Source organism: Panicum virgatum, chromosome 1N (genome assembly GCF_016808335.1).
Source record: "Panicum virgatum strain AP13 chromosome 1N, P.virgatum_v5, whole genome shotgun sequence".
In the NCBI taxonomy this organism is placed as follows: Eukaryota; Viridiplantae; Streptophyta; class Magnoliopsida; order Poales; family Poaceae; genus Panicum; species Panicum virgatum.
This window is the reverse complement of record NC_053145.1, coordinates 36,634,964-36,648,370: the sequence shown is the minus strand read 5'-3', so window position 1 is coordinate 36,648,370 and position 13,407 is coordinate 36,634,964. Positions and strand designations below refer to the sequence as shown.

General features: G+C 44.8%; 1 protein-coding gene across 1 annotated transcript; it reads left to right on the top strand.

Moving 5' to 3' along the window:
• Positions 1 to 10,194: 10,194 nt before the first annotated feature.
• On the top strand, positions 10,195 to 12,545 carry LOC120655726 (fructose-bisphosphate aldolase 1, cytoplasmic). The gene is made up of 2 exons (XM_039933686.1): positions 10,195 to 10,388; positions 11,190 to 12,545. Exons 1-2 carry the CDS (start codon positions 10,361 to 10,363, stop codon positions 12,236 to 12,238), a joined length of 1,077 nt encoding a protein of 358 aa, XP_039789620.1. The 5' UTR covers positions 10,195 to 10,360; the 3' UTR covers positions 12,239 to 12,545.
• Positions 12,546 to 13,407: the final 862 nt, after the last annotated feature.

The window sequence follows — 13,407 nt, the reverse complement described above, 5'->3', positions numbered from 1 at the left end:
ATAAAAGGGCTAGCAGTATATTAGGTGTAACAATAATTCACTAAGAATATCGAATGGAGGAAGATGTTTCGCCATGTCTCTTCTTGAAGCTGCACGCTGTGTCATAATTGATGATGCTTCACCTCTAGATTACAATAGTGGTAGAGGAACCAAGCACTTCCAGCCCTGCTTTGAGTTGAAATCTGGTGCAACGAACACTTCTGCGGCCATGTTGGGGACTTGCTCAATAGGCATACTTCTTCTACTCCTTAATCAATATGCATATGTCGCGGGACGCTGCCGGCCAAGACTCGAAATGCTGCCCAATGTGCAGTTGTGCCAGGGTGAATTGTGACCGTGTCCAGGGCCGGCTCTACCTTTCCGAGGGCCCTAGAGCAAACAGGATCTAGGGGCCCTTTAGGGTAGACATTTATTTATATTTTTAAAATAATAAAACATATAATAGAACTAGTAAAATGTCTCACCTAGTTAAAAATAACGATATCATAAACTAAAAGACATGAAAGTAATAACAAGCTCAATTAACACCTAATAGTAATGCTTGAATGTGAAAGAGTTTCTAGCCTAGCGGTTAAAGCACCTAAGTAGCATCCAACATATTTGAATTCGACTCCCTGTGGGAGCAAATTATATGGGTCGGAAAAAATAAAAAATTGATTAGGGCTTCCCCTACTGACTTCGGTTAGAAATAATAATGTTTGAATTACTTTTAGAGAAAAAATAATCTAAAGCAATCCAAGACAAGTTATTATGAGGGAAGATTCTACAAAAGTAGTGACATAGTTTCATGGATCATTATTGTCCAAGAATATTCTAACACCGAAATTACGAAGGAATGTAATATTACAATTAAAAGTATAAAGCCTGAGCAACCTAACTTTCTAACCAAATAGTGAATTTAACTACTTAAGGGGCGATTGAATGAAAATAAAGATGGTTCCTGACCATGAGCCTCATGGTGACCTGATCCAAGCGCAGCAAAGTGCTAGGGCGTTCATGGGTACCGGCACGGTAGCAAGTGATTCGCTGATGACCGGTTGGAGCATCGACCGCAACAAGCGCAGCAGGTAGCAATCGCTAACAAATCAATCGACCGCAACAAGCGCAGCAGGCAGCAATCGCTAACAAATTTTCTGATTCTTTCGATCAGGATCATTTCTGAATTTTGATAAGATATGGCAGGATCCGCGTGCGACGCAAACTTCTCTGGCGGCCACAACACCTGATCACGCTTGCTGGTGGGTCGTGGCTCTTCTTCCCTCGATTCAAGCACTGTGATGATGTTTCGGTATCTCTACCACTGCTGGGCCCAGAGTTCTTTACAGATAGACTACTACGGACTAAAGCCGCAAAGGATTGGACTTGAGAGTCAGACTAACCGTTGCACTGCAGATGTATCTGGGGTTGGGCCCCCTCGGGCGTGAGCCCTAGGCGGTCGCCCCTTCTGCCTAGGACTAGAGCCGGGCCCGACCGTGTCCTCACTAGCAGGACTATGAAGTGACGTGCCAGTTGAGGGGACAACTCGGCGGGCCAGTTGGCTAACTGTGCCTTGTGAAAGTCTTCTGTCAAATGATTCGGTGCTGTGATGAGAAGGATTTGGCGATGATTTTTCCAGAAACCTAATTTCTTGTAGATTCATGTAAACTTACTAGGTAAGCAAACAAATGTATGATCGCTTACTCAGCTAGTCGAGCAGCAGGATACACGTTACTCCGTGAGCCAATTATATGCAGTTCGTAGAACATTCACTTACGTGCAAAAATTTACTGATCACATTATTCATCATCCGTGCGGTAGAGGTGTACGCAGAGGCGAAGCGCCTCCTACAGAAGGGTGGAGTATACCCGCAACACAGAGGATCACCCCACCTCCCCTTATATATATTCGAGATGTGTACCACATTATTACTGATTTGCAAATTTGATTTCCATGCTTTATTTCAGTTTACTCTTGTCTACTGCATGTTAGTCACTGCTAGGTCTGTTTTAGTTAGGTGGGCCATAAAACAGATCAACACATATATACACACATCTTGGTTGTTGCAAACAAACAAAATCATATATATAGAAACCAGCTGCTAGCTAGTAGTCACTTGTATACTGACGGAAATTAATCATTGATGTCACTCAAACCATAAATCTAGCGGTCACTTGTCTACTGACAGTATACCAAGGTTTTGTAATGAGAGGCATCGTGAAGCAACCTCGCTCACATTTGCATCCTCTTGGAAACACGTTGATGGATCTGCTAGAAAGGGTTTTAACTCCATGGTTATTCTAACCTCGTGGATGATTTGGAAAGGATCGCAATGCTCGAGTATTAATTGGATACTGTACAATAAAGACCAAGTGGTCTCTACCATCAACGCTGAGGCTGCGGATTAATATTCAAACTAGGCTGGCTTTGTGTTAATGTTTAAAATAGCGGGCTAAAGCATTTAGCAGTTGGTGTTTGTATAGGCTAAGAAAGGCTATAGCGAGTTATAACCTAGCTAACCGATTTAGCAGTTGTGTAAATGCAATGTGTGGATAAATTGATGACTCTAATCAACTCTATACGGGAACTCAATTCTTTATTCATCGTAAATTAATATAACACAAGACCATTGCACTCTTTATGTAGCTATCGTACTATGACACTACTAAACTACATGGCAACCATGCCATCTCCTACTTAAGACCTCTTATGACATGGTATGGCAAGAGGGGAGGGAAGCACCCCTATTTGTAGGACACCATGGCTCATATGGTTTTGTCATGTGTTCATCTTCTACACACTTCTTTACAAAATATCTAACTTCAGAATTTTCCTCATACTTATCTAACCATACAAGTATCTAATTTCTAGAGTATTCATATTTTACCATAAAGCATGGTAACCATGATTCAAGTATACTCTCTAATCTTCTAGAAGCTTCTCACAATTATACATTTCTACTTCAACACCATGCATAAATCTATGAGTAATTTTTCATATAAACATGAAATCAAGAAAATTTCATATACTGAAGTACTCCTGGGCTTCATTCTCTTGTTACAACATTGAAGAAATACTAAATTTTATAAATGATGAAGCTCAATATTAAACTAACAATAAATAGAAATTAGTTATATGATTTAGCTAGCTAAATAAACCTTAATTTAGCGGCTATAGCGGGATATAGCCGGCTATTAGCGGATTTAGCCTTTCAAAGCTAAGAGATAAATATTTTAACTTTTTCTTCTTTCAAAAGCTATAGCAAGCTATAGCGGTGGCTATAGCCGGATATTTAGAACCTTGCTTTGCGTGCTGGGTCGGGTCGCCACCAGTTGCATGTGCATTGTGCAATAGCTTTCGAACTTCTTTGGACGCTTGCTATCATTCCTAGACAGTGATAGTGATTAGGTGTAACATATCTCCTTCCTCTTAACAAAAAACATGTTCAAGCAAGGTCGTGACAAATACTCCCTTCTATCATCTTACCTATGTGTTCGTTCTTGGTTGTTGTGCTCCGGTATTTTGAATAACTAGGGCTGGACAGTCTAAAACCGTCGGAGTTCTCTATTTCTGAAGCTCGGATGAAACTTGTCAACTTGTCTCCCGCGCTGGCGAGGTGTGCAGAGGCCAGTTTACCATTTTGTATGGTACATTCTTCCTGTATTGTCTTCAGGACCTGAAACAGAACGTCTTGTACATGACTTCAGCACTTCTGAAAAAAAAAATCTGATGTCTAAGGTGGCAACAAGGAAATTTCATCATCACATTTGGCAGAAAAGTTTATCACAAAAAAAAATTTGCAGCCACATCTTTGTCTTAGATAATTGAAATAATCTCCAATCTCTGCACTAACCGAGGATGTACACAGCAATATAAATAAGACAGTTTATCGCAAAAAAATATAAATAAGACAGTAAGAAACATATCTTGTTGGACTTGGAGGCATCCGGAAATAATGCCTTGGGGTTTAAGTATAAAGGGCAAAAATCCACCGAATTCAATCGTGTTCAAATCTGCAGCTTTGTTCATACTTATCATATTGATCACTAAGCACGGTACTTTTCAACAAAACTGATCGTCCAGATGCCACTATCTTTGTCCAATGCTCCACACATCTCTCTCCGCGGATGGAAAACCAATCACTACTGATCCACCATTGCACGACATAAAAGAGCGAGAGGATGATTATGCGATTATCAATATATGATGGGTCACGACTAATAATGTAATTGAATTAAAATAAATCTCACTTACAATTATCCTATATTATCCATTGTAATACATAGCCATACTTGACTTACCATAGCTTTTTCGCATTTTGTGTTTTCTATAGAGTTTTTACACCATTTTTGCGCTACATGATGATCTAACAAAACACATATCATATATAATCGAGAGACATGTGCATATCTGTGCTAGTAATAAGTTGTTTCAAACACCAACTACTTTCTTATTTTCTTTTCATTTGCAAACTTTTTCCTTTACATTATGTGAAACCAAGTATTGTCTCTTTCTTTTTCTTTTTCAGTCTTTTTATTTACCTTCTTTATGTTGTGTTTCCAAGATACTTTTTTGATAAATATTTTCTATAAAGTATGCTAATTAAAATATCATGCTCTTTCCCATGCACCTTCCCCACATGCACCTCCCCATACATGGTTGCATGCACGTCTTTTTATTGGGAAAGATAAAAAAAATGTACAATTAAGATGATTTGATCCCCTCTCAACCTAGAATGTCTTACATTTGAGTATAAAATTTAAACTCTAGAATGCCGTACATTTCAGGACGGAGTGATTACTACAATTACAATTTTGTACCTTTGATGCCCTTGATTCATTGAATGAACTGAATTGAAGTATTTAATCTAGGTATACAGCCATGCCATTAAAGAGGCACTCGAGGTTCTTTTTTAAAAAAAAAATCACCCCGGTCTGGTTGACATAATCTAATCAACATTGTTGGTATCATAAACTACCTCCATGTTCTTGACGTTGCAAGATTCTGTTTTTGCTGTTGTATTAAAAAATGATGACCGAGAGGCAAAAGAGCACTTGGCAATATCGCTTCCCCTTTTGTTTCTGTTTCAAACCACTAGTTAGAGCAGCAGTCTGCGTGGCGGCACGTAAAAATCGCGGCCAAGAACAAGATGTTGGCGCATGCACTTGTTGCGAGACGGTCGGCCGGGGTCCTGGTACGGGCAGGCATACATGGTCCCGTGCGGCCGGCGTACGCCGCGCAGGCTTTGTACCGCCGCCGCCGCCACCGCCGCCGTGGACGCGGGGACGCCGAACGCGCCGCCGCGTGTCGCCTGCCGCGAACGAACCTGGCACTGGCAGGGCACAGCACAGGACCGGGAGACGACGGACGGAACGCATCGGAGAGAGCCGTGGGTCGGGTCGGGCGCGTGCCAGCGATCGCGCGCATAGGAGCGTTGGAAGGGGGGGGGGGCGAAACCCCGCCGCCGCCGCCGCCGCCGCCGCTGCCGCTGCGGGCCAAGAACGGAAGCGGGAGGTGGCGGCCGTCCATGTTTTGGTGGACATCGCGTGACGTCTCTGCAAACCCGCTCGCGAGTCGCGTTCGCGACCGATGGTTACCCTCTGCTGTCGTCGCGCCGCCGCCCTTTCCCCCAGTCCCCTACGTTCCGTGCGGCCGGCGACAAAACCGCGCCCACGTCCGGAGGCGGCATGCCGTCAGCCGGTAGGCCCGCGCGGCGGCACGCGCGCGCAGGTGTCACGAGCGCTGGGCCCGCAGAGCCAGCGCTCGGATTTGGTGGATCGCGATCGGGATAGGCAGCCCTGAACAGACAGCCACGCAGCGGCAGCAAATGGATCGGATTCATACGGAACCAAATTTGAATAGTATTTTTTACCAAATTTTAAATCAAATACGAATACAACAACATAGCCTTTTTTCCCAAGCAAGTTGGGGTAGGCTAGAGATGAAACCCGAAAGAAAAAAGTTCAGGGTTCAGGCACATTGATAGCTAGTCTCCAAGCGCTCCTATCCAAAGCTATCTCTTTCTAGATATTCCAATCCTTAATGTCTCTTTTAACCAACTCATCCCACGTCAGTTTAGGTCTACCTCTACCTCTCTTTACATTATCGACCCGCTAAAGAACCCCATTACGCACCGGCGCCTCAGGAGGCCTTCGTTGGACATGTCCAAACCATCTCAGCCGATGCTGAGTAAGTTTCTCCTCAATTGGTGCCACCCCAACCCTATCCCGAATAACTTCGTTCCGGACTCTATCTCTCCTTGTGTGCCCGCAAAACCACCGCAACATCCGCATCTCTGCTATACTCAGTTGCTGCACATGTCGCCTTTTTGTAGGCCAACATTCAGCACCGTATAACATCGCCGGACGAATTGCTGTCCTATAGAATTTGCCTTTTAGCTTTTGTGGCATCCTCTTGTCACAAAGGATGCCAGAAGCTTGCCGCCATTTCAACCAGCCAGCTGAAATTCTATGCCTAACATCTTCATCAATGTCGCCATCCTTTTGTAGCACCGATCCTAAATACCGAAAAGTATCCTTCTGGACCACCACTTGGCCATCTAGACTAACGTCTCCCCCCTCATGCCTAGTCGCACTGAAATCGCACATCATGTACTCGGTCTTGGTCCTACTAAGTCTGAATCCTTTCAACTCTAACGTGCGTCTCCACAGCTCTAACTTCCTATTAACCCTTGCCCTACTCTCGTCAACTAGCACCACATCATCAGCAAAGAGCATACACCAAGGGATCTCACCTTGTATATCCCTTGTGACCTCATCCATCACTAAAGCAAATAAATAAGGGCTCAATGCTGACCCCTGGTGTAGGCCTATGTCAATAGGAAAGTCAGTGGTGTTGCCATCACATGTTCGGACAAACGTCGTCGCATCCTTGTACATATCCTTAATGAGGGTAATGTACTTAGTTGGGACTTTGTGCTTCTCCAAAGCCCACCACATGACATTTCTCGGTACCTTGTCATATGCCTTCTCAAGGTCAATGAAGACCATGTGCAAGTCCTTCTTCTGCTCCCTATATCTCTCCATCAATTGTCGTATTAAGAAAATCGCCTCCATGGTTGACCTTCCAGGCATGAACCCAAATTGATTTTGGGTCACACTTGTCACTCTTCTTAGGCGATGCTCGATAACCCTCTCCCAAAGCTTCATCGTATGGCTCATCAGCTTAATTCCACGGTAGTTAGTACAACTTTGAACATCGCCCTTGTTTTTGAAGATAGGTACTAATATACTTCTCCTACATTCTTCAGGCATCTTGTTTGACCGAAAAATGAGATTAAAAAGCTTAGTTAACCATACTATTGCTCTATCTCCTAGGCATCTCCACACCTCAATGGGAATACCATCAGGGCCCATCGCTTTACCTCTCTTCATCCTCTTCAAAGCCTCCCCGATCTCTGCCTCCTGAAATCTCCTCACAAAACGTCTGTTGGTATCGTCAAAAGAGTCATCTAACTCAAGGGTAGGGCTCTCACTCTCTCCATTAAACAACTTGTCGAAGTACTCTCTCCATCTATCCATGATCTCCTCATCCTTCACTAGCAGTCAATCTGTCCCATCCTTAATGCATTTGATTTGGTTGATGTCCCTTGTCTTCCGCTCGCGGATCCTAGCCATCCTATAAATGTCCTTCTCCCCTTCTTTCGTGCCTAGCCGCTGATACAGGTCATCATACGCATTACCCTTTACTACACTCACAGCTCGCTTTGCAACCCTCTTCGCTAATTTATATCCCTCGATGCTGGCTGCACTCTTGTCAAGATGGAGGCGCTTGAAACACTCCTTCTTCTCCTTAATAGCCCTTTGCACCTCGTCGTTCCACCACCAGGTGTCTTTCCCCTCCTGTTTACCTCCCCTACTCACGCCAAACACCTCTGAGGCCACCTTCCAAACACATGTTGCCATCTTTAGCCACATGTCATCTGCGTCTTCTCATTCTTCCCAAGGCCCCTCACCTAGCATCCTTTCCTTAAACGCTTGTGTCGCTTCCCCTCTAAGCTTCCACCACTTTGTTCTAGCAATCTTGGCACATTTGTCCCGGTGGACACGTACCCGAAGACGAAAATCTGCCACCACAAGCTTGTGTTGAGGGACAACACACTCCCCAGGTATCACCTTACAATCTAAGCAATCACGTCTATCCTCCCTCCTAGTAAGGATCAAGTCGATCTGGCTCGAGTGTTGTCCACTACGAAACGTCACAAGATGGGATTCCCTCTTCTTAAACACGGTATTCGCTATCAACAAGTCGTAGGCTAACGCGAAGTTCAACACATCCTCCCCCTCTTGACTCCTGCTACCATACCCAAAACCCCCGTGCACTCGCTCGAACCCTACATTAGTCGCACCCACATGGCCGTTGAGATCTCCTCCTATGAAGAGTTTCTCGCTGGTAGGCACGGTACTAACCATGCTATCTAGATCTTCCCAGAACTGCATCTTGGTGCTCTCACTAAGGCCTACCTGAGGGGCATAGGCACTGATCACATTCAAAACCGAATCTCCAACTACCAACCGGATTAGGATAATCCGGTCGCCTTGCCTTCTAACCTCTACGACTCCATCCTTAAGGCTCCTATCAATCAAGATGCCTACACCATTCCTACCCGGAGTTGCTCCCGTGTACCAAAGCTTGAAGCCAGTATCCTCAACCTCCTTCGCCTTCTGGCCCTTCCATTTAGTCTCCTGAACGCATAGAATATTTACACGCCTCCTAATAGCTACATCAACTAGCTCTCGCAACTTACCCGTTAGGGACCCTACGTTCCAGCTACCTATACGAATCCTAGTTGGCTCGGCTAGCTTCCTTACCCTTCGTACCCGTCGAGGGAAGTGCGAAGACCCTTGCTCATTTTTCACTACACCCGGGCGTAGATGTAGCGCGCCATTCAGGTGACGACCCGACCCTTGCTCACTTATCATCGCACCCAGGTCATGATACGACGCGCCCTTGGGGGGATGGCGACCCGGCCCTTGCCCATTTATCACCACACCCGGGTTCCGATGTAGCGCGTCGCTAAGAGGGTTACGCCCCAACGAGTTTCTTGTGGATTTCAAATCCATTAGAGTGACATTTTTTATGCTGGTTTGCCAAAACCTAACGCAACCCTCCTCCTTTACCCGGGGTTGGGACCGGCTATGTTGAGATGACTCAGGAGAGAGAGTCTTCCAGTCAACATAGGCAGAGTTAAATCAAATACGAATACGAATTCGGATATTTTCGAATACGACAGACCTCGAATTAGATTCAAATTAGAATATTTACTCAATATATGAGATAGTGTTTATCTATTTTCTTTATTCATAATTTAAGAATATAAAATCATTATACATGTACAAATTAAAGCATAACAACATAATAAAGATAGCTAGTAAAAATAACTTGTTTAATTAATAAATATAAAAAATAAAATTAGGAATAAAAATGTTTCTATAAGAATATTTTTTCTAGTAATATATAAACTAAAAATTGTAAAAGTAATGTTGCTGATAAATAGATAAAAAAGAATATCTAAAAGTAAATTTAATCATCTTATGTCTTTATTATAAAAATTAATAACATTACTTATGAAATGAATATAACTTTTTAAATAGTTTCAATAAAACGGAGACGGATAGTGTGGGATATTGTCCGAATATGGAAGTAGAATCGAATAGAGAAAATCAATAAAAGTCGGAGCCAGAGGTATTTATTTTTCCACTACATTAAATTCGAATACGAATATGAATATCTCTATTAATATTTAAATGGCTATGAATATCAGATATTTCGGATTTTCAAATTTATATTTCCATCCCTTACCGGCAGGGCAGGGAACCTGTGGGAGCAGACGATCTGGAATGGAATTAGGATAAACAATGATTGTTGGTTTCTTCTTGGTATATACAAGCCTAACGCGGGGGCATTGTGTCACCGATTATCTGTCTGCATCTCTCGACACCAACATGGACACACTGAAACACTCCTCGTCGAAAATACAGCCGGACGGACACCTACACGTATCAATGTGCCGATGGCCGTACGTACGCCTTTTTTGTGGAAAAAGAAAAACAAGAAACGGTCCCACACAAAAGCCTAGGGACAAAAATAACGAGGGGCTCGTATCAAAAAGGCAAAAGTAACCGGGGGCGTGCACGGTGCACCGCACACGGAATGGTTGGGATCCGCCTCCGCAAGCCTGGTGGCGCACCCAGATCGGAACCCGTCTCTTTCCCCTCGCCCAAGCCGGAACCGCTCTTGAAATAGGTCTCCGCGGCCGCCTCCCCCCGCCCGGCCAACCGAACCATTCGCCCCCGCCCCCGATCGATCTCTTCCCCCCCCCGTCGCGATTCCCTCGTAGCATCCCCTCACGCGCGCGTCGACCATGTCGGCCTACTGCGGGAAGTACAAAGGTAATCATCTCTCCCCCTCTGCTGATTCGTTCGCTCGTTGTCGATCCGCTCCGGTTGTTGTTTTTGGTCTGTAGTGTGCCGTGCAGATCTGTTGGTAGTTCGCTGCGGTACCCTCAGATCTAGCCTGGCCGTGCTGATGGATATGATAATGGTTTATATAGAACTTTCCTAGATCCGTTTGGGCGTAGGATCTGTGGGAATTTGGTGGGGTCCGTACGGGATGGTTTTTAGGGGTTTGGTGGCTTGTCGAAAGGGGTTAGGAGAAAGAGCAGGGGACCTGCTGATTTTTATTCAGATATGTGGTGCATAGTGGTACGTTCCTGCTTAGTTTTGGGGGTCTGGTTGCTCCCAGAGGATTTGTTCTGGTTTGGGATCGGATTTATGGCTTCATGTGGTAGATAATTACTCTATTTATCTTGCTGGCGTGCACGATAACTTCTAGGGGAAGTATTTGTGGTTTCAAATGATATTAGCTACTGTTAAATCAATCTTGTACTTTTCCAAGCGTATTTCTAGAATTGAACTATGCAAAGGTACATCAGAGCTACACGAATATGCATCTATTTTGGTCATATCTATAAATAACCAGTCTGTATTTCCTCTTGGTTATAATTACACAATTCCGTGTGTATAAAAGCAGTATATGTAAAACTGGACAGTGTTATTTTAACAATGCTAGAGTGAAATTATTCAAGATTTTGTATCATTTGTTCTTGTTAGATAAAGCATGTTTGTCGATTTCATTGGGTTATCAATATACACTACTTGTTAGCTCATGATCTCTGCTGATTATTTTTGCAGACGAGCTCATCAAGAACGCTGCCTACATTGGCACCCCTGGCAAGGGTATCCTTGCTGCTGACGAGTCCACTGGCACCATTGGCAAGCGCCTTTCAAGCATCAATGTTGAGAACATTGAGGAGAACCGGCGTGCCCTCCGTGAGCTCCTCTTCTGCACCCCTGGTGCCCTCCAGTACCTCAGTGGTGTGATCCTCTTTGAGGAGACCCTCTACCAGAAGACCAAGGACGGCAAGCCCTTCGTTGATGTTCTTAAGGAGGGAGGTGTCCTCCCTGGCATCAAGGTCGACAAGGGTACCATCGAGATCGCTGGCACCAACAAGGAGACCACCACCCAGGGCCATGATGACCTTGGGAAGCGCTGCGCTAAGTACTACGAGGCTGGTGCCCGCTTTGCCAAGTGGCGTGCTGTCCTCAATATCGGCCCCAATCAGCCATCACAGCTTGCCATTGACCTGAATGCTCAGGGTCTTGCTCGTTACGCCATCATCTGCCAGGAGAATGGTCTGGTACCAATTGTTGAGCCTGAGATCCTTGTTGATGGTCCACATGACATTGAGCGCTGCGCTTATGTCACCGAGATGGTCCTTGCTGCCTGCTACAAGGCTCTGAATGAGCACCATGTCCTCCTCGAGGGTACCCTCCTGAAGCCCAACATGGTCACCCCTGGATCTGACGCCAAGAAGGTGGCCCCTGAGGTGATTGCCGAGTACACTGTGCGTGCCCTTCAGAGGACCGTCCCTGCTGCTGTGCCCGCCATTGTCTTCCTCTCTGGTGGACAGAGCGAGGAGGAGGCCACCCTGAACCTGAACGCCATGAACAAGCTCAACACCAAGAAGCCGTGGTCCCTGTCCTTCTCCTTTGGCCGTGCCCTTCAGGCGAGCACCCTCAAGGCCTGGGCTGGCAAGGAGGAGAATGTGGAGAAGGCAAGGACTGCCTTCCTCACCAGGTGCAAGGCCAACTCAGAGGCCACCCTTGGCACGTACAAGGGTGATGCTGCCGCCGGCGAAGGCGTCTCAGAGAGCCTCCACGTCAAGGACTACAAGTACTGATCTGCTCCCGCTTTGGATCTGTTGGCTGCACTCATTTAGGTGAGTTTGGTTTGCCCGTCAGAGTGTGGTTGGACATCGAAACTCCTTTGTAATAAAATCCTGAACTTAAGCTTCCCTTCTGTGGATGATGGTTGGCTACTTGTTATTCGTATATTAGTCTTTTTGGTGGTAATCTTGTGTATGCCTGATCCTGCCGACGGTAAATCGAGCAGCTGCTTTTTGTTGTGTCGTTGCTGTAATGCTGGTTATATAATGGAAAAGACCATTTATGTGCTGAGCTGACCAGCACGCAGTTGGATTGCACTAACCTTTGTGCATTGCGATGAATGCAGCGCTTTATATTTTCAAGTATGTGGCGATCTGAGATACTGTTATGTTCCTAAACAAACCAATCATTTGGCGCAAGTGATTAAATTATCAAATGAGTACACGATTGATTTCTGAGCATATTATTAATACTTCTATATCAGATGCCTATCCCTTTCTTACTATTGAGTTCAGAATAGTTATATCAGATGCTTCATAATAGTTTTCTAGTTTCCTATGTTGGTTCGGTTGCCCTTGTTCCACGGCGTCTCATCCCCCGAGTCCTTGCAATTGGAGGTGGCCCGGTTTATACCGTCTGTGCAGGAAGTGGGCTATTAGCAGTAACTATACATGTAAGAACGAACAAGAGTTTGGTAACAACTCACCAGTGATCCTATATGACTGTTATAAAATGTGATTCCCACTCAAGGAAGTTATAGATCAAACCCTTATTATGCAGGCCATGATGTAGGATATCTGCTATTCCCTGTCCATGTGGGCTCTGTTTCTAAGTATAACAGACATCCAGTGTTCCATCGATGCCTGATCCGCTCTGATTTGGACCTTACCAGTGTTTGAGAGCTAAGGCTTGCTCCAACGGTTTCCTGGGGACCGCCCCCCACCCTACGTAGGGGAGCTTTGGGGGTTCCCTCCAACGGTTCTCCCCAAAACTCACCCTATATATATGTGGGGATAGGGTGAGTTTCAACTCCTCCTATATTCTAATTACACCGTTTCTTCACGATATTAATTTCGTTTAGCCCCGTAACATGATAATAATGTGTATTATAACAGTAGAAATACTGTATGATTTTTTTTAAAATTCAAAAACGATAAATAAATAATTAGTTAATGAGTGATAG